We start from the raw sequence: 22,109 nt of genomic DNA on the forward strand, positions 1-22,109 counted from the left end.
TAGATCTTGAAGAATAAAAAAAAACAATATTAAAATAGCGACTGAAGAGGCTTTTACATTAACAATGAAATAAAAAAAAGTATAAGGAGATTTTTCAATGAGACGTATGAACCAGTAAGAAAGGATATGTAGATTCATAAGAGGACAAATAACCAAAATGGTAGTTAAAAAAACATTATTAAAGATAAACGGTATATAAAATAAACCTAAAGTAAGCAACTAAACAACAGGAACACACAAAAAATAAGAAATAACATTAACTGAATAATATTATAACAGAAATAACCGTTATAAAACAAAAAATTAGAAGAACCAGCATAAAGACGTAATAGGAAACAAACTGAAAATATAGCAACGAATCCTTAGTCTTAGTCAAATCCCGAAATAAATTCCATTTTCACCTTTTGACTAATAGTATGGTACAGTTGGTCCAAATAAGGCCTAACCCTGACATCCAAAGTAAAAATTTTCGTCCAAGACCAAACTGTTTTATATGGTCCATATAGTGTTCAGTAAAAATTTACACCATTCTGAGCATTGGATTTGGAGGGCAGGAAGGAGAGAAATCAGTAAATTAGTAATTTTTTACGTTTTTAATCAATATTTCGAAAACTATGCGGTTTAGCGTGAACAATGTTTTATACAAAAATATTTTACAATAAATTTGAAACAAAAAAGGTCCTATGCATATTCCTTCTAAAATAAACGGTTCCAAAGTTACGAAGGGTGTACATGTAGACCATGCTACATAAGATTGCGAGAAATCAATAAGCAAATTAGTTTTGAAAATTGTAAAAGTGAACTCGAAATAAAAATGTTACTCTCTTCCTTAACAACAGGAGTTTTAGGAGATCAAAACCTGAACTGTAATAAAGCGTTTGAAGTCGGAATGTTAGCTTTGAAAGACATTGAAAACAAAACATTTAATAAGATACCCTTTCATAGAAAGTTAGCTCTTAAGTCCCTAATCTCTATAACTAGATCGATGACAATTAACACCACCACGGTATGTGTAAACCCAAACAATCTCTTACATCAGCTGGTGCACACAGTAAGGAGTGATAAGAGACCTGAAGGAATATTTTTAAATAAACTATGTGCATATCCTCCATCTTTTTTTGACGAATCTGGCTTAAGGAGAAAAGGAAGAAAATCTTCAATCATTACTGTTTTGGTGCCAGACACAAATGAATCATCATATACTCTAGATTGAGGGAAAATGTCATACATCGTTGATTGAGGTCACCTCCTTTATCGTTTCGTATGTGTCGACATACGACCTTCAAAGAGATTTGCTAGCAATACAGAGACTACGTAATTACTTATCACGGAACAGCAACTGTTGTATTTGATGAATACCAGCAAAGAAATACAAAAGATGAAGAATACCTATGCAGAGTACTTTCTAGCATTGAAGTAAAAGTTGAAGACTCAATCCATCTAAATATAAACCAAAGTAAATTTTTAGCTAACGCTAATAACAAAATGGGCATTATTTCACTTCTTACAGTACACTTGCAAATATGTGATGGCTTAGTTCAATAGGCATCGGGTGAAGCTGACCTAATAATAGTTTTACAGCTGTTGATAAAGCTAAGAAAGACGTTAAATCTTTTGTGTTATTGGTGATGACACAGATCTACTAGTTTTGTTGACTGTCCACGCACCATCAGAGAAGAAATTGAAAATAGTGGTACCAAATAACAGCAATCAGTAGGAAAAAGTCTACACTATTGCTGACCGTTAGCAAGGCATTGAGAATATGAGTGATGTACTCATTGCAATATACGTCTTTTAAGCTACCTAAATGAAAGTTACCTAAAAGAAAGGAAAATTACATCGCATAAAAAAGTGTAAGCCAACGACGCTCTTTGTAAAAAACTTCTAATCTTTAACCACCCCAAAGACCTCAGTGCAGTAGCTGGGGAGTGCAGTGGAAAGTAGTGCAAGTTAGCTGCACTACTTCCCACTTCAGGAGCTTCCAGCCAGAATTCGTTAAGAATCTACCACCAGGTAGAGCAGTAACTAAATGAGAAGAAGAATCTGCTCGAGCGGGGTTAAAAGAAAAGAAACGAACATCAATTACAACAATACGTGCTGCAGCTGTTGAGGAATTACTTCCTCATAATGTGTACTTGCAAAAACAAATGTATTCGTAGCTGTGGGCATAGAAAGAGTGGTCTAAAGTACTTAAGCATATGCAGCAATTGCTCAGACCTAGAATGTGATAATAGGGACACAACCATTATAGATGTAGATATAGAAGCGGAGGATGTTGTATTTGAAGAGGACAGAGTAGGTTCACAGAGTGATCACGATTGTGTTGTGTAGTTTGCGAATACTGTGACTGCCTTTACTTACATAAAAGATCAGTGATCACGATCAACGTTTAAAATGACCGTTATTAAAAAATCATGGTCACTGATCATGGCATGATTTAAAAATATCACCACGTTCACCATCACTAGAAAAAACAACCAAATTATGCATATACAAATCTTTACCCCGAACTGTATTCACACAAATAGAAACGTTGAAGACAACTAGAGACTATGAAAAAAAAAAAGGAACAAGAAGAATACAAACATATTAAGTGGTAATATGATATATATCAATACCTAAACATTAAGTACATACATATACCATTTTTCAAAGTAAAACACTTGCACGTCACGATTTATACAAAGTGACGTCACTTGAAACCCATACGGAATTGCTCGATCTTTCATAGGCGTCACCATGGTGTAATAATCAGAAAAATGTAATCATCATTATATTGAAAATTTTAGAACTATATTAATTAAATAACATAAATTACATAATATAAATTTTATGAAATAACTCTTCAAGTCTAATATTGCACAAAATAATAATTTTAATTAAATAGATTAATTGTACGCAACTAATACCGGAATACTTCAAATTTTATTGACAGTTCAGCGTGTGGCAAAAGTGTATAAAGTGTTGCCGCTTTTTTAGAGTAAGAATGTTGTTTATGTTTTGATTTCTTACACAATTTGGTCATATTATAATATATATTAATAGGATTAAGCAGGGTTTACAGTAGGAAAATCATGCCTAGATCATACGTACACATTAGAACAACTGATAGAGAAGAAAATGGCAAAAGGTAGACCGGTCCATCTGGCCTTTGTTGATCTAAAGAAAGCATATGACTCAATACCTAGAGTCAAATTATGGGAAGCAATGAATGATCTCGAAATCCGACAAACACTAAAAAAAGCAGTTAAAGCACTATACAAAGAAAACAAAGTAGCTATTAAATGTGGAAATTAAGCCTACAATCCATTTAAGACGACAAAAGGACTTCTACAAGGCTGTGCTACGTCCCCTACTCTGTTTAAAATATTTTTGGAAAAGACACTCAAACCATGGAGGAGAAAGTGCGAAGGAATGGGCATACCAGTAAGAGACGAATACCTATACACCTTAAGTTTTGCCGACGATCAAGTAGTCATCGCACAAGATGAAGAAGATATCAGCTTTATGCTCAGAAAACTAGAAGAAGAATATGAAAACAGCGGATTGGAAATAAACTTAGAGAAAACCGAATACCTAACAACAGAAAACAAGGATATGAGAAACCTAGAGATAGACGAGGAAGGACAAATAAATGGAACAGATAAATTCAAGTATTTAGGAACCATAATATCGAACCAGGGAACAACAGAAGAAGATATAAACAATAGACTGAGACAAACAAGAAACTGTATAAGACAACTAAACTCAGTGTTGTGGGATAAGAACATTACGATAAAGACAAAAAAGAGAATATATAATATCCTGACAAGAAGTATCCTGACATATGGGTCCGAAAACTGGACAATAAACAAGAGAAATAGAGGTAGAATAAGAGCAGTAGAAATGGAGTTCCTGAGGAGAAGCTGTAGACTTACAAAAAGAGACAGAATTGAAAACGCAGAGATTAAGCGGAGAATGGGAGTGCAATCAGACATAATCGACTATATAGAGGAGAAGAGACTATCCTGGTACGGCCACGTCAGAAGAGCGGACAGAGGACGCTGGATAAATAAAATCACAGAATGGAGCCCGATTGGAAGAAGAAAGAGAGGAAGACCCCGAAGGTCATTCAGAGATGAAATCGACGAGGCTATGGAGAAAAGAACCCTGCGAGATGGAGACTGAAATGACAGGGAAAATTGGAGAAAACGGTTGAGTGAAGGAAGACAGTGAAAACTGTGGAAATCTTTAGTAGTAGTATTAATAAATTGTATTTATAAATACATATTAAATTTAGACTAATAGCTTTAAAAACTAATAATTGTTGTAATTGTTGTGTATTGTGATTGTGCTATGTTAAAACAAATAAATAGTCTGTAGACAGCTGATAAGCTTTCATATAAGATAGATAATTTTGAACAAGAAATATTGGCGAAACGTCTTTACTATTACAGCCCTAAAAGAGGTAAGTTTAAAATTTAGAATATATAATTTTGTATTAAAATGTTTTCTTATGTATTTTAGTGTGTTGCAGTAGTCTTAAAACTAAGTGTATTTACTGTTAATATAATAGTTTGACAAATAGTTGCCATTTTAAAAATTCCTCACTAACTATTCTGATGTTTTGGCAACGCTGTGGGGTTCTGACGTCGTAAATCTTGAATGACGTGCAAGCATTTTTATGTAAAAATGCTATATGTGTAATTTAGTCTAAAATTAAAACATTTAATGGTAACTATCTTCTTAGCATCATAATATAAACTACTATAAAAAATCATATTTCATTATTTTATTTATTTGTTCTGGTTTTTCTTGCGATCACAATAAATACTATAATTAACCATCACAGTTATATCACCTTAAAAAATGACTTAAATATTAACTAGTCATTAAAAAGTACCATATGGGTCCTTAATAATTTTATTCTGAATAAAATCAAATATTATATATATATATATATATATATATATATATATATATATATATATATATAATAAAATAAAGTTAAAATTATGTAAGACTTCTTGGTATTATCAAGTAACACAACAAAATAATTTGTTTAATTTATATTTTGAGAACGATTTCCAAAATGGCGTCATAATAAATATATTTTATATTGAAATTATCGTTAACTCACAACAAAAATAGATATAACACTGCTTATAGACCAGAGAACTAAAGATTTTCTCGTGACATTCGTTACTTTACTTTACTTTATCGTGTCCGGACATGTCATTCATAAAATTTCGGCCCAGTATCGGGCTACGTCGGTTCCATCTTTGTTGGCGAGCCACAAATCTTCGAGGGTACATCGATGAGGACAGTTTCTGCATGTAAGAAGATGTTCCATATTCTGTGTTTCTCCACAGTCACAGTTCACATCATCTTGGTCGATTTTTCCCATTTTGCCATGTTTGATTTTACTGGAGCGACCCCCGTTCTTATCCGATTCATAGTTTTCCACGTTTTAAAGTTTAGGGACTGGCCGGTCCATTGAACCTGGGGAAGAGGAAAATACTCAGGCGGTTCATCCTGCACTGTTCCAAGGAAGCTTTTCCTAGATTTAGTCGCTTTCGTGGTGTTCGAGCTTTGTATAGGGCATGCCGCTCGTCCGCGATCTGTTTAATTTTCTCTATGTGCTCTGCAACGCCTCTGCGTGTTGAGTGTTCTGCAAAACCCGCTGCTTTATATAGATTTGAGAGTGGCGTCGGTTTCATGCACCCCGTTACTATCCTGCATGTCTCATTTAGCGCAGTATCAACTTGTTTGGTGTGGGCAGATCTTCCCCAAACGGGGCACGCATATTCAGCAGTTGAGAAACACAGTGCCTGTGCCGTTGATCTTAAAACGCCAGGACGTGCGCCCCATTTACTTCCCGTTAGCTTTTTGAGTATGCTGTTCCTAGTTGTTACTTTCCCTTTCGTTTTTATGCAATGTTGTCTGTAGGTGAGGGACCGGTCCAGAGTTACTCCAAGATATATAGGTTGGCTTGTGTGTTCTAATGTATTACCATTCCACACAATTTGGAGTTTTCGCTTGGCTTCCTTTGCGCGAAGGTGAAAAGCGCAGACTTGGGTTTTAGAGGGATTGGGTCTCAGGGAATTCTGCAGGTAGTACACTGTCATTGTTTTTAATGCAGTTTCGAGTTTCTTCTCCACTTCTTCAAAACTATTTCCTTGAGCACATATTGCAAGATCGTCAGCATAGAGGAAGTGCTTGGTTTCGGTCGGCGTAGGTTGGTCGTTTGTATATATATTGAAGAGCATCGGTGCTAAAACACTTCCCTGTGGAAGGTCATTTTTTTGAACTCTCCACCTACTTACTCTACCCTCCAGCATAACGAAAAAACGTCTGTTTTGCAGTAAGGAATATACGACCTTACCCAGATGTTGGTCATTTAGAGTGTCGTATAATTTGTGGAGCAATGTTTTGTGCCTTACTGTGTCATAGGCTGCTGTCAAATCTACGAAAGCAGCCCCTGTTATAAGTTTTTCTTCAAAGCCCTCTTCAATGTGTTCTGTTAGTGCGAGGACTTGGCCGGTGCAAGATTTGCCGGGTCTGAATCCTCCTTGTTGTGGTATGAGGTGCTTGTCGACATTTTTTTCTGTGACATTTGTTGATACAGGTATCTAACAACTGCTTTTGATACATTTAGCGATAACAATATGTAACAAACAAATTATGCTAAATATTATAATATTATAAGATATCTATTTGATTGTAAATACTAAAGGTGAACACCCATAAATTTTATGGAAAGGTAACATCATTTTATTGAAAAAGCCTATAGCATCCCTTCAAATGAGACTTTCTAAAGAATTTTTGTAAATTATTTGCTTAATTATCACAAATACTTAGCTTGAAAAATTTAAGAAGTTTCATTTAATAGTTATTGCAAAATTAAAGTTGTTAATCCCAAAAAATCTTTTATTTACATCATTATTACACGTAAACTATTAAGGTAACATGACGGCATTAGATTGAAGAAAAACCGCTTATTTTATCAAATTAAATCATTTAATGATTAAAACATTTATGTTAAAAATTGCAAAATAGGTTTACAAAAGTACTGTTATTTTAAGCTTACACACAATTAAAATAACTCAGACGCAATAACATGTAAAAGGTTATTTTTTTTATTTTTACACGAATTCCAAAAAAAAACATCTTTAAAACCTGAGTTGTAGCATATCGATTTATTTCGATTTGCCCTCGTATGTGTTAAATCACTCAAAATATTTTCTAAGTCCTTTTGCATCGTTGGGATTGATAATATAAACATTTCTGGTCTGTATATAGTGATTTTAATGATTCTTTGATCGTGATGCCGCCTAATATTGCGCATCAAATAAATATCCACTTGGATTGTTGAGAAAGTTATGCGGGGAAGAGAATTATATTACTCGACGATAAGCCGCAGAAGCAGTTAGTTAGTATATGCTATTATTTGTCCCTCTCTCGTTCTAAGTGTACCTTTGTTGATTTTTCTGACTATATGTTCCAGGGCAAGATTAAAGAGAGTTGCAGATAACGAATCTTCTTGACGTACACCTTTATTTATAACAAATTCTTCTGTGTCTCCTTCTTGTGTTTTTACAGTAACTACAGTTTTGCTCATTGTCATTTTTATTAATCGTCTTAATTTGTTGTGTATTCTCATTTCTCTCATAGCTGTAAGTAATTTCGCTCTATTTATTGAATTAAATGCTTGTTGGAAGTCTATAAAAAGCAATTCAATTTCTATTTTATATCCATAAGCTTTCTCCATAATTTGCTTTACCGTATGTATGGCATCTATTGTTGACTTTCCCCTAATAAATCCGCATTGATACTGTTCCATGATATTTTTAGTCGCTTCAGCCAGTCTTCGTTGTATTAAGGTTGACATGATTTTATACGCTGTGTTTATTAGTGTCAGTCCTCTATAATTATTACACATTTGTTGATCTCCTTTTTTATTGACTGTGATAATTTGTTCTTTGTACCATTCTTCTGGCATCTTTTCTTCGTCCCATATGACTTTTATTAATTGGTATATTTTTTCTCTGAGTTCATGTCCACCATATTTTATAAGTTCCATGTTTACACCGTCTATACCTGGTGCTTTACCATTGCGACTACTGTTTATAATTTCCTCAACTTCATCTTTGGTTGGTTTATCTATATAGCTCGGTTTCTATCATCGTGGTCTCTTCTTCCACGTTTTCATTTAAGTCTTGGTCCTTTTGTACTGTTAATAATTCTTTAAAATAATCAGTCCAGACTTCTTTAAACTCTTTGTCATTTTCTGATACTTTTCCATTTCTATCCTTCATGCCTTTTATCTTTCCTTTAAAGGTTTTGTTCTGCTCGCTAATTTTCTTATAAAATGCTTTTGTGTTTCTGTTTGTGTTTTCTTTTCATTTTTTATTATTATCATTATTTTATTTCTTATCTTATCATTTAACCAGGTTCGTTTAATTTTCCTTATTTGTTTCTTACATTCTGTCCTTAATTTGTTGTATTCCTCTTTATATTCTTGTCTATTTGTTCTGATTCACTTTTGTCTTATTTCTATTTTTTTTTTAATATGTTATGACAGTCTTGATTATACCATTCTTCTTTTTTGTTCTTTCTCTCTATCCCTATATATTCAGAAGTTGTTTCATTTATACATTTTTTTATATTTCTCCATTATGTTTCAATATCCTCTGTATGTTTACAGTATTCCTTCAGTTTTTTGCTTATATCTTCTGCATATTTGATTCTTCTATCTGTAGCATTCAGTTTTTTTATGTACGATTTGTCCTTTGTTGTCTTGTTTTTTAGCGTTCTTTTGACCTTTTGTCTTAACGTTGCGGTAACCATGAAATGGTCTGTGTCTGCATGTGCACCTCTGTATGTTCTCACGTCTGTTATCAATGTTTGCTTTCTCTTTGTGATCAGTATATGATCTATTTAGGACAATGTTTTTTGGCCTGGTGAGATCAATGTTACTTTGTGGTATACAGGGTGTGCAAATTTTGTACTACTGACCATCATACTGGTGTTAGTTGCTAAGTTGCATAATCTTTGACCATTATCATTTGTTTTTTCATGTAATGTGTATTTACCTGCAACTTGGTTAATGTAGTCTTCCTTGCCTATCTGGGCGTTAAAATCTCCGATTACCAGAATTGTGTCTTCTTTGGGTAAAGACTCAATTTCTTGTTCCAGTTTCTCATAAATGTTATCTTTTTCTCTGCTACAGCACTTTCAGTTGGTGCATATACGTTTATGGTGAATATATTAAATGGTTTGGCGTTAATTCTCAGGTATGCCATGCGCTCATTTATTGGTTTAAACTACATATAATTATTTTGTATGTCTCCCGTAGTTATAAATGCAACTCCATATTGACCTTGTTTTTCATGCCCAGAGTACTGTAATGTGTAATTTTTGTTATTTATTTCTCCTTGACTTGCCCATCTAATTTCTTGAATTACTGCAACATCAATTCCGTATCTTTCCAGCTCTGAGGCAATCTCTTGCATTTTTCCTGGTTCAAGCATTGTTCTGATGTTCCACGTACTTATTTTTACTTGCTCGTGTTTTTTCATTTTTGGTTATGTTTATTTATGTATGTATGTTTTATTATTTTTTCTTGAGAGTTCATATCCTTTTTCTTTGCCATTTCGTATTTCGTTTCTTGTTGGGTATCCGATATTTCTTGTTGTATCAGTTTTTTGACGTCCCTTGTTTATCTTTTTTTAACTCTTTTTTTTTTCTTTATTCCATTTCCATAATATGTCCCCGTCAATATTTAATTTTTGATAGCCAACTCGTTTTTACCTTTAAGTTTTTCTAATTTTCCAATTTTCCGTATTTCCTGCTGTATCTTCATCTCTTCGTGCGTTAGATTATTATTAATGTATATTTTTGGCTTCGTTGATCTTAGTTTGTTTTTATTCCGCATAATTTTTATTTTTTCATTTCTGTCTTTTGTTTTTATAAGACATGTTTTTTCACCTAGGTAAAAATTACATGTAGGTTACATGTAGGTAAGAGATACTCCTTGAAATTTTAATAACTGAATACATGTGATATTGTCCCTATTATCACGTAAAATTAAATTTTTTTGTGCACTTTTAGAAAAGTTAGTAATAATCTCTTGGAGTGAAAAACTTACAATGTACCACTTACATTTAAAAATAAATTATTATAAATAAAAATAATTTTTAATAAAACTAATAACCAGTATTTTCTACATTTGGCATGCTGCCGATTAACTGGTCGAGCTGGGCTTGCGGAATTCTTTCTCATTCTTCACAAGCAGCATCTTTTATTTCTCGAAGTGTAATAAGGGGGTTGTTTCCTCTTCTTAATGCGTGTTTTGAGAATGTCAACATGCCGAGAATGTTCAATTACGATTATATCGGGGGAATTTGATGGCCACACAAATCCATCATCTACTGCCCCTCAGAATAGACGCCCGACAGGATTTAAACCTTGCTTGATGTACACAGCACCAGTAACTTTTCTCTCCAGAACTAGTAGTGTCATCTGTGTACCGATGACATAATATCACCGCAAATCATAATACTGCCACTTTTAAATGGGACAACCAGTTGGGCTGTTTCTAGTTGAGCTTGTTGCCCTAAGGCCTTACAAACTAGTGTTTTTTTGCAAATTCAAGCAAATCCATTTTTTTTATTTATCAGAGAACGTCACGTTCTTCAAGTTAGGACCATGATGCACAATTTCTCTAGGCCATTGCAACGTTACCATTTTGTATTGATAGGTTAGTTTTGGAACACGTGAGGGTATTCTACGATACAAATTTACCACATTTAGTCTGCTTGTTTTTGTTTGCCGTGAAATACTCAGTCCTTGAAGCCTAGCAATTTTTCTGGATATACCACATGCAGATTTCAGACGATTTCTTCGAGCTTTTAATGTTATGTGCCTGTTTTGTGCTGCTGCTGTACATAGACTTCTGCTACCTCTGGGGTGATCCTTCACATAATTTTTACCTTGGAATTTTTTTTTAATTTTCGATACAGCACTCTGAGTAACATCAACAATATTCACGATATCACTTTGAATAAAGCCCTATTGTAACAAAGCAATTACTTTAGGTCTGTTAAAATGAGATATCATGTTTCTAGGCATTTTTAAACGGCTTAAGTCACATTTAAACAAAGACTGAGATAATATGTAAATACGCGAATCTGTTGAATTTGACCAAAATGATACAAAAACGATTAAAATTTTTTATCACTTTTATTTAAAAATGCTCTAGAATGAATACCAGTTTGGAAACCATAGGCGTAGGTATATTATTTGGACGTAATCCAAACTACTGGGCATGTGTGTGTAGTTTCAAATACATTTCAAAAATAGTCATAAATTAATTTTGTAATTGGGATTGTAAAAAAATATTATAGAGAGGTATAAATATTTCTATATACATATTATATATATATATATATATATATATATATATATATATATATATATATATATATATATATATATATATATATATATATATATATATATATATATATATATATATATATATATATATATATATATGTCAATTTGGGCATTTACCTAGTGCGAAGCCGGGTTTCCCTAAAACATGAGTTTAAATCCACTAATATAAAAATATTGCATCATACTATCCTTCAGAATAAAGGAATTGCTCTGATTTTTTCATAGCTTTTACCTTGTAAAAAGCTATCAGATTTTAATGAAAGATTAACTTGTAAATTCTCCGTTCCTTATATATAATAACTAAGGTTATTCTATTCTACGTTTTCCTCTCCCTTCCAGTTCGTCGTAGAGATCTTGTTTTGGATTTTATCCATGGCAAGTAGTAAGATAAACGAGTGTAAACGTCGGGAAATCCAGGCTTGGCACATCCTGAACCGAATGAAGTGATTCCTGCTAGGATCCATCTTCCGTCTTGCATTGCACATTGCAGAGGACCACCTGAGTCACCCTAAAAACACAAAAAACTAGATAATAATATTATAAAATAGTGCCTACGATAGTACTGTTGCAAAAATGAAAAAAAAACTTGATGAAATGTGATAGATATAACGATTTCCAGAAACATTAAGATAAATTACTAGTATAAATAAGCCATAGTGTTTAATATAATTAAATACCATACAATGTTATAAAGTAGTGTTTCGTTACAACGTACGAATCGATTTATATACACTATTAATTTACAGATTTCATTTAAATGTATAATTGCATCTTGAAATATGTTTAAATACTTACTTATTAAATAATAAAAGGCGACTTAAACATTCGTACTAAAAATATTCTGAAAACTTCAATTCTGAAAAACGCAGATTTTTTTTTTGGGTATTCCATCCAGGCTTACCAGCTAATGACTTTCGTAAAATTGTATCCTTGGTACGAATGAATTTCTAAGGAAGATGGCTTATATGACCAAATGGCTTATACCTGCAATCGTAAAATACTCCTAGTTTGGAATAGCATAGGCATCAGTCCGTTTGCCTCAATTGTGGAGTAGTTTTTTAACAATAACATCTGGGCGTTCAAAAACCAACAAACTGCGTTGTTTTTCTATTAATATAACCGTTAAAGTGAATGTTACTTTAGTCTGAAAACTAAACCTTCAAGAAATCGGAACCTTCGTAAACTAGTCTTCGTCCATAGTAAACTTCTCTTACACGTTTTTTCGTTGAAGTCTTTTTACTTGTTTAGTCTTTGTTAAATTTAAATGTGACAAGGATAACCACAAGATATTTAAACAGTCGACGTGTATTTCACTGATACTCAGTTTATACGCAGTACGTCGAGGGCTTTGATTATTGCCTTTGATTATTGTTAGTAAGAACTATTTTCACATTGTAGGAACAACTCATTGCGCTGACCAGTGTTAAGAAAATTGGTCAACAATTGCTAACATTACATTTTTAGTTGCGGCCGCCATGCCAAACACTTGACCATTACTTCGCCCATGTCGCATGAACGGAAAAATTACTCTACTATAAACACTTTTTTCTCAGTTATAATTACTTTTATGATGGTTTTACTTCTACCGAAGGTTGGCGAACATCAAACGATAGGTTTCTTTGTTTTGTGACGCATGTATTATGTTCGCAGCTTCTGGTATTTGAAACCATTCTCTCAAGTTTCTCAGCCAGGATTTCTTCTTTCTGCCTAAACCTCTTCTACCTTCAATCTTGCCATCCACGATAAGCTGTATCAGACTGCACTTATCATTACGAAACACATGGCCCAGGTATGACGCTTTCCTCCTTTTAACAGTTGTTAACAACTCCACAATCTCAGAACCTGAGAGAGTGGTTTGGTTGCAGCTCAAGGCAATTGTTCAGAGCAGCTGCCTCGAAGGTCAGAATAGCCATGATGATTGCCAACCTTCGTCGCGGAGATGGCACTTAAAGAAGAAGAAGAAACAATTCCACCTCTTTACCCATTCGTCTTAATACCTCTGTGTTGGTCACTTTGTCTGTCCATGGTATTCTCAGTATGCGTCGATACAGCCACATTTCTAGAGCCGCTAACTTCTTTATAGTTGCTGCTGTTAACGTCCACCCTTCAACTCCATAAAGTAGCGTAGAGAGTACGTAGCATTTCGTGGCGCGCCATCGGAGGTTAACGCTTAGGTGGCGGTTGCTTAAGTTGCACTGTTAATATGACAGTTAATTATAAATCCGAATTGCGTGTGCAATTTCAGACCCTTCTAAGTTTCGGTACTGTTTATTTTGGAAAATACCGTACTTAGGATAACATCCCATCGTGTTCTTGTGTTAAAGAAAAACCTTTATCCTTTTCCTTGCGTGTCTCTAAGCGTTTTACCACTCGATTGAATAAGATCTGATAGTATTGTCTTTAGCCCTTCAGAATTGATCCTAAAATGTCAGCTAAATTATCTCATGAAGCCGACTAGCTTCTTCTTCTTTTGTTCAGTGCTTGGTCGTGGCAATAGTTACAAATTTTCTAATAGACTTCTCACTTCCCAAACAGTGGCAATTAGAATCTTATGCGATCTGTAGATTCTCTTTTGTTTTCATTCCTTCTTTACTCTCAGACCTGGATTTAGTGTGTCCCCTTTCTGCCTCAATTGATAATAAATTTTTATTCAATTTCTGTTTTTTGGTATTTTATGGAATTTATCTTCATTCATTTCAGAAGTTTCTCCAATCACTATAGAATTTTTTAAAATTTTTGGGAAGCATTTTCGAATTTCTTATCGCCGATCTTTATTTCTGTGATCATTTCAAAGGTTTTGTTAAATTTCTCATCAGTATTTTTAGAAATTTGTTCCATTATTATAAAACTTTCGCTGAATCCCTTTTTAGAAGTTTCATCGATTTTTCACAGGAATCTTCATCTCGTTACTCAAGCTGCTCGTACAACTAAATCATAGTAAAATATTTGGATAGCATGATACCAAATACGTGCCAATTTTAAAATTGTATCTTCTTCTTCTTCTTAGGAATTTTCTTATGAGTTCGCCGTTTTAACACTAAACAGATTTTTATCCTCCCAGTCATCTCTGTATAACATATTATACAGCATGATGCCGATATAACGTTTATCTAAAATGTATGGTTCAATTTACACTAAATAACCATTATATAACAAAAAAGTTTTAGGTACTGAATTACAAAATTTTATTCTAGAAAACGGTCAGTTTCTCAGATTAGACAATTGATGACTCACGTAGAACATTTTGAAATCCATAAGTATTTTAAACTTTCGTTACAATACTTATCGTACAAACCTTGATATATATTGGATCCAAAATATATAAAGGTTTGTACGATAAAGATTGTAACAGCAGTATAAAACACTTATAGACTTCAAAATGTAAATTAATGATATATATTACTTACCACACAAGTTCCGCTAGATCCATCAAGATGTCCTGCACACAGATGTCCAGATTTAATATGGACAGCATGGCCATACTTTTTTCTACAAACTGCATTGTCGTGCACTGGAACTCTAGATTCCAATAACCTAAAATAAAAGAGGAGTATCAAAAAAACGTTTGTTTTATACTTTTAATATTAGAAAGCTTAAAATTTTATTTGAATTTTTTTAGATAAGGTATTAGCCTACTATGAATTTTATGTTAGAGCTTGCGTGTCTCCATCTACGTTCTCCATTTTTTCTAGATTTACTCGATTATTTGATTATTTGTATGTATGTTTAAATATCGTTTTAGCCTCTGTATGTTTGTTTATATTGGTCTTCACTAACTTTTGTATCTCTAGGTCAATGTCTAGTTCTTAAAACAAGCCGCTAGTCCCCTGTACCAATTTGATTATGCACAGTGAGATCTGGTATAATGTTGTGTGGTCATTTTGTTTCTTATTTTATATTGAATAAACACTATGTTGAAACTTCTTCTTCTTGGGCCAGACAGTTAGTATAGGAAAGACAATTCAACACAGGATAAAACTTTTCTCACTTGGGTGTAGCAACCAGTCTTTATAGTTTCATACAAAAATTTATTTAGTCTACTTCTAGTTTAGGAACATAACCACATCTTTAGCCCTTTCTGATGGTTAATAATTCTTCTCTTTTTCTACATACCTCTCTCAAGACTATTTCTAAATATGCTAAAATCTCTAAAACTGAACTTTCATTTCAGTTGAATTAAATAATTAAATAATAAAAGAATTACACTCACCTGATTGATAGCATTCCATCTTCCGATGCCCTTCCCCATCCTGTAGCGTAACACAGATCCGTTTGGTTATGATGCAGTCTGGTGGTTGGCAAGCAAACTGCTCGAACTCTGCTTTCCTTTGTAAATTTGACTGGACGGGACAGTTTCATAAGAGCTGAAATTTTTTAGAAAAAATAAGGCAGTACGCTTGGATCAACATTTTTTCAGTTATCATAACGGTATCATTAACAAGTTGGTAATCTATTGGATCTTAGTTTGACAGTCTTCAAAAACAGGCGAAAATATAAACAACAGTTTCTGCATAGACAAAAAATCTCACTCGAAAGTCATTTCTTTGTTACTAAAGATTTGTGGCAGAAAAATTAGCTTAATAAATTATCTTCTAATATTGTGTCCATTAAACAACAGTAATATTTAACCCATATACTCGCCTATTACCTGAAAAGCATCAAGCAGTTTTTGATTAGCAATAGGTACATGTTTTATTTATTTTCATGCGGACTTGTTCTTTTATACAATCCTCAAACATTAATTTGACAACATAAATACGATACTGTTAATCAAATAATTTATTTCTTTAAATAAATATAAAAACAGATAATTAAAAAAATGTATGCGTTGACGTTCCAGAGGTGGCATGCGGGTAATTATGATGGCAAAAATAATCACTATGACATGATCTGATTCGAGAATTTCCGTATCTTAAGGTGGGTACACATATGCGAGCCGAACTGTTTGCGAACTGCTCGTGAGCTGTTCGCGAAGAGTTCATTGAAAATATGTTTATGTTCAGGCTATCCAATACCCTAAGTATCTAATAACAAACCGAGAATTAATTTACTTCGTTATTCTAAACATTTCGGTATTTTGTTTAGATTATCTGTTATTAATTTCTCTCGTTACTTTTGAATAAGCCGCGCCCGTTCATCAATTTTGTTTAACCGAATGATCTCATCGCACACTTAGCAGAAACAATTTATAGACACAATTTATAGTTCTGCGAACATTCTTTGTGTTCGTCCCAAAAACCGACAGGCTGTGGTTCCTGACGAGCAACGAACGAATAGCTCGCAAGCAGTTTGTCCCGTCGTACAAATTAACGAATATAGCGTTCACAAACGGTTCGCGAACAGTTCTGCAGATAAATATTTCTCAGTTACATGTAATGATTTATGGTTAGTACGTACTGTTGTATCAGAAAAGTGTTTTTTTATTAAGCGGGGCATTCACGTTCCAATATATAGTCCGACTTGCGGTTCAACCTTCGAAGTTGGATCCCATATGGTCCGTGAATGGTCTTGCTGGATAGTTGTAAATCTAGTTGTACGAGTCGGAATATTTAGAGGGGCCATTTGAAGGTCCAACTTCCGACTGACAATGGAATGAGAGCGTGAGTGGAGGAGTCGGAACTCGGATCATAATTCTCCTCAGTCAGCGCTTGACCTTGCGTATTTACTGCACGCCTTTCGTAATGAACAGTGAAGAAATTTCTAAATTTATTGATATTTACAGAAATAGTCTCTGCTTGTGTGATACTAATAGTCCTCTATCATCATTCAATCTTCGCTTATCCACTGCTGGACATAGATCTCCCTCATAATTTTCCATCTATTTCGATCTTGTGCCTCTTGCATCCAATTCCTATGACAACGTTTTAGATCGTCAGTCCAACGTGTTGGTGGACGACCTCTACTTCGGTAGGCATCATCTCTTGGTCTCAATTCCAGTATCCGCTTTGTCCATCTATTGTCTGTCATTCGAGCCACGTGACCTGCCCAGTTCCATTTTAGTGTTGCTACTCTCTCTACTGCATCAGCCACTCCTGATGCAGTCTCGTAGTGAAACGCCCAACATAGCACGCTCCATCGCTCTTTGACACACACGGATCTTTTGAACTGTTCTCCATGTCATGGTCAACGTTTCGGCACCGTAAGTTAACACTGGCAAAACACACTGATTAAAAGTTTTTCTTTAGTCCTCTATACGCGAACCGAAATGCGCTGAAAACAGAACCTACCGAACGTGACCTGGAAGTACAAAAACACCAATCAAACAGCGTTCTGCGGTAGTTTCTGTAATCGTCCTCATCAATGACATTGAGCAACTTCTTTTCTCGTCCCATAGTTCTTGCTGCTTACAGTGTATATTTTATTCTTATATAAAACTTTAATATTGTATAAAATTTTAATATTGTATAAATCGTGCAGTACATTGTGATTACACGATCAATTTTTTTAATGATGTATTATGTAAATAAATGAATAGTACAATAACTTCAGATCAATAGTACCTAAATAAATGCGGTATTCACCGCATATTTTGTATCGTTATCAATCTAACTTTTTTCTTTAAAATAACAATTATCGTTTAAACTAAAAATGAATCAAAATAATATTCTCATCGGCACGTTGTTGATTTTAATAATTGATTTGAGAAAGTAACCGTTAATTTTTATGGTAAAACGCAACTCTCAACTGATTTGCTCCTACAATTCGAAAATTACAGAGTATGTTGGTAATTAGTAACTATAGGCCAGTATATGAGAAATTGTGTTTATAATTTTTCTTCGAAAAGTATTAAAATATTAAGAAGTTTTACGCAAGAATAAAATGTACACCGTAAGCAGCAAAAACTACGGGATGAGAGAACAAGGATTCTTGATGTGAAGGATCTAAAATAAATATGGACATACATAACTGTGGGTCACAGGGAACTCGATGGGAAATTTCGGCAGTTTGCCATACAGCCAGTTACATGATAATTGTTGATTTCCTGCCTCTCTACTTATTTTATATCAAAAGTCAAAGAAACTGTTTGTAAAGAACTGAAATCTGTATTAAAAACAAATGTTCAAATTGTTCTATGAATTAAACATACTAAGCAAAAATAATACATTTTTCAGCCAACCCTAAAAGTCAGGCCACGCGTAGTGCAAGAATGTGTATGGCGTGTTGCGTTTGGTCATATTGATGTAAGATGTTTGACAATTTATTTAAATTGTCAATATTTTATGATTAAATTACGTTGTGAACAATAAATTATATTGTTTACAAAGCAATAAAGTTAATAAAATCTACTCAGTTGAGAGAAATCGCAATAATGTTGTATTCAGGCAATAGTGCGAGCACTGACAGATGACGTAAGATATTCTAATACACTCCAATTCAATTCTCGCTTATAATATCGCACCCTCAGAGCAAGACTGCAGTAGCTCAAAATTTTTTAAAAATGAAGTAATCGTGGAACTCGATTGTAAACATGCATATCTATCCCCTGTAAAACTTTAGTAACTTTCAAATGCTTAACCGGCTAAATATTACAACAACAGTTTAACTATTTTGCGTTTTTGTACATAAGTTCCGTGCAAAACTGTTGTAACTCTAATGTAACAGAGTTACAACAGTTTTGCACGGAACATTGCAATGGTTTCGATAACAAGCAATAAAAAGCACGAAAAAAGTGAGATATTTGTCATATTTGTTATTTTAATATGTATATCTGTGGTGTTTAATATTAATATACAGTGTGTCTACGTAATTCATTAACGGTCGAGACAATAAACAAAGATTAACGAGACCAATCTATTCATGTAAGTTTTATGTCCTTTTTGTGTCATTATATTTTCCATAAAATGTTTGCGATGTCGTTTGACCATTTATTTATTAGATTGGATTAAAAACACATAAATTAAGACTAATTATTTACAGCTAAAAAGTATTTTTTTTATGAAAGGAAAAACAGTTATCTTAAAACTTGTGTATTAACAATACTGACAGGTTAAAAATATCTATTCTCAGAAAACTTGTTCTATAAAAACTAAATCCCAAACTATATTAAATCTTCACGTAACCTTTCGGGGCGATTGTCATCATATTATTGTCCCCACGTAATTCCCAACTTTTACTAAGGTAGTGAATTCCAATCCTTTTATTAATCACTTTACTCAAGGTAGCCTGATTTGCATATTTTTATTATAGTCCTTTTGTTTTGAATTTAAATAAAAATATTCAAAGTTTTACAAATAATGTTTCTACCTTGTTATGGCATTGTCATTACAAAGCGAAGGATTTGTGGCTATCAGAAACATGTGCAGAAATAAAAATATTAAATTGCCGCTAACAATAAGCCGTTTTATTAGGTATAATACCTATTTATTCTAGGTAGCTATCTGATTTCTTGGACTCTATTAAATGTAAAGTTTGTTACCATACTAAACCACGATTGCTGTTGGGGATTTTTTTTTCTTTACTTACCCGATGATTTATTGGAATTTATTAAACGTATATACTAAACCCCGGGAATTACTTTCCCTTTATCTACCAGGTGATTTCTGTGAATACATTAAATGTAATGTTTAGTACTATTCCTATCGTTGTTGGAGATTACTTTCTCTTTACCTACCCTATTAACTCATTAGAAACGAGTTCTCAGGGAAGAAGTACGAGTAGGTACATTTTAGTAGTGTAGTTTTTATTATAATCTGTTATTAGCCCTTGCAAGTGATAGATGCAGAATTAACGATTTCGAAAATGTCAAAATTTAATAGTTCCAGAACATTGAGGATTTTATCCCTGTGTGCGCAGACAAGTGAGGATAGCAACGAGATGTAGAGTAAGTTGAATTTAAATTAATCGTTGTATTATAATTTATTTATCTACTCTTGTTTTAAAATTCAATGGTGAGAATTTCTACGACTAGTGTAAACTGAACGAAATAGGGGCGTTCAAAAAAATACTTCTGATTTAAGCGAAATGATTAAAAGTGCATAGACACAATGTATTAGAGAAACAATAATACTAAAGTTTATTTATCAAAATAATTTTATATTCGAAACCGCACCATAACAATATTACTACTTATTTATAGAGATTGTTTCAACTTCTTCTTTTTCTTCTTCTTGTAAAATCTCTTCTTGTAGCAAGTCTAAAAACTTTTTGAAATGTAAATTTTTTTCATAGAAAAATGGTCCAATAATATTGTGTCTAAATATTCCTAAATATATATTTATTTTTCGACGATATTTGGTATGGCTTTCAATAATATCTTCAGGCTTTCTTGTCAACCAAATCCTATAATTTTGAACATTTGGTTCATTATTTAATGTAAATTATGTAGATTCATCACTACATAAAATGTTTTTCAAAAATTGTCTGTCTGAATTAACCCTCTCTAAAATTTCATAACAAAATTCCGCTCGTCTCTCAGCATCTCCTTTCTTCTCTTAGTTCTTGATGACATTGAAATTTATATGAACGGAGTTTATTATTTTTAAAAAATTTTATGGCCATGGAATTATGAATATTAAACTGGTCTGCCATGGTCCAAGTACTTATTCTAGGATTTTCTACTACTGTTGTTAATACATTTAGTTCATTTTGATTTTCTAAATGTCTTGGTACCTCAGCAATATTGTTTGTACAGGTACAATTAGAAATCACGGTCCCAGTATTTTCAAAATTTTGTAAAATCCTTTGAATTGTTGAATGACTTAGAATTAGTATATTGGGATATCTTATGCTAAATAAAAAACTGACTTTAATCAACTTTATTATTTTTTAAACAATAAATCACAACATAAAAATATTAGCAAATCAAACATTGTCAAATATCAGTAACATCAATATGACCAAACCCAACACGTCATACAGATTCTTGCACTACGTGTGACCTGACTTTTAGGGGTACCCTGAAAAATGTATTATATTTTTGCAAAATTTTGGAATACGTTTAATTCGTAGAACAATTCGTACAATCGTAGAACAATATGCATCGAAAACATTTGTTTTCGATGCATATTTCAGTCTTCTACAAAAAATCCCATGACTTTTTGTGTAAAATTATTGAGGAAGCAGGAATTCAACAATTTAGAATTTCCCATTGAGTTTCCTATGGCCCGTTAGACGATTCACCATCCTGTATATATTCATAATTAGAGAACCAATGAATAAGAAACATCGACTTAAACGGGGAAACAATTCTCTAATTTTATTTTTGGTGACAAATTTCCCTTTCATATAGCCTCAAGAACGGGTCTACAAATAACTTACTATTAATATTTCTAAGATCTTTATCAACGCGCATCTAACTTATGCACCATTTGATGCAAATGATACTTTTTTTCAATGCCTTCGGACTACGAAAGTGTCTTTATCGGGTTTCACTGGTGAGAGCAAAGCTAATTGAAATATAATAAGGCTCTTTATATAAAAGAATAACACAACAAAAAATTAGCATCATTAATGCAGTAGCTTTCTTTCGACGCTCGGTGGAAATGATATGGAACAGATTTTGCATGAATAAATGATGCATATCTAATGTGCATTTGATTTTATTACAATTAAATGGTTTAATGTGACTGTTTTCATTGTATTCCCATAATAAAAATATATATCAAATGGAAGAAAGGACTTTTTTAGTATGTGGTATCTTAATTCGTATGTAAACTTCAAAAGAAAATTTC

General features: G+C 33.1%; 1 protein-coding gene across 1 annotated transcript in view; it reads right to left on the reverse strand.

Moving 5' to 3' along the window:
* Positions 1-11,530: 11,530 nt before the first annotated feature.
* The window catches only part of LOC140448358 (trypsin-1-like), a 93,116-nt gene continuing 82,537 nt past the window's right edge, over positions 11,531-22,109 (reverse strand). Inside the window, exons 5-7 of the mRNA XM_072541446.1 lie at positions 15,650-15,803; positions 14,847-14,973; positions 11,531-11,947 (exon numbers count right to left, since the gene is read on the reverse strand). Coding sequence (XP_072397547.1) covers positions 11,756-11,947; positions 14,847-14,973; positions 15,650-15,803 — 473 coding nt within the window. The 3' untranslated portion in view covers positions 11,531-11,755. The remainder of the gene's footprint in view (positions 11,948-14,846; positions 14,974-15,649; positions 15,804-22,109) is intronic.

This window comes from Diabrotica undecimpunctata, chromosome 1 (genome assembly GCF_040954645.1).
Source record: "Diabrotica undecimpunctata isolate CICGRU chromosome 1, icDiaUnde3, whole genome shotgun sequence".
Lineage (NCBI taxonomy): Eukaryota > Metazoa > Arthropoda > Insecta > Coleoptera > Chrysomelidae > Diabrotica > Diabrotica undecimpunctata.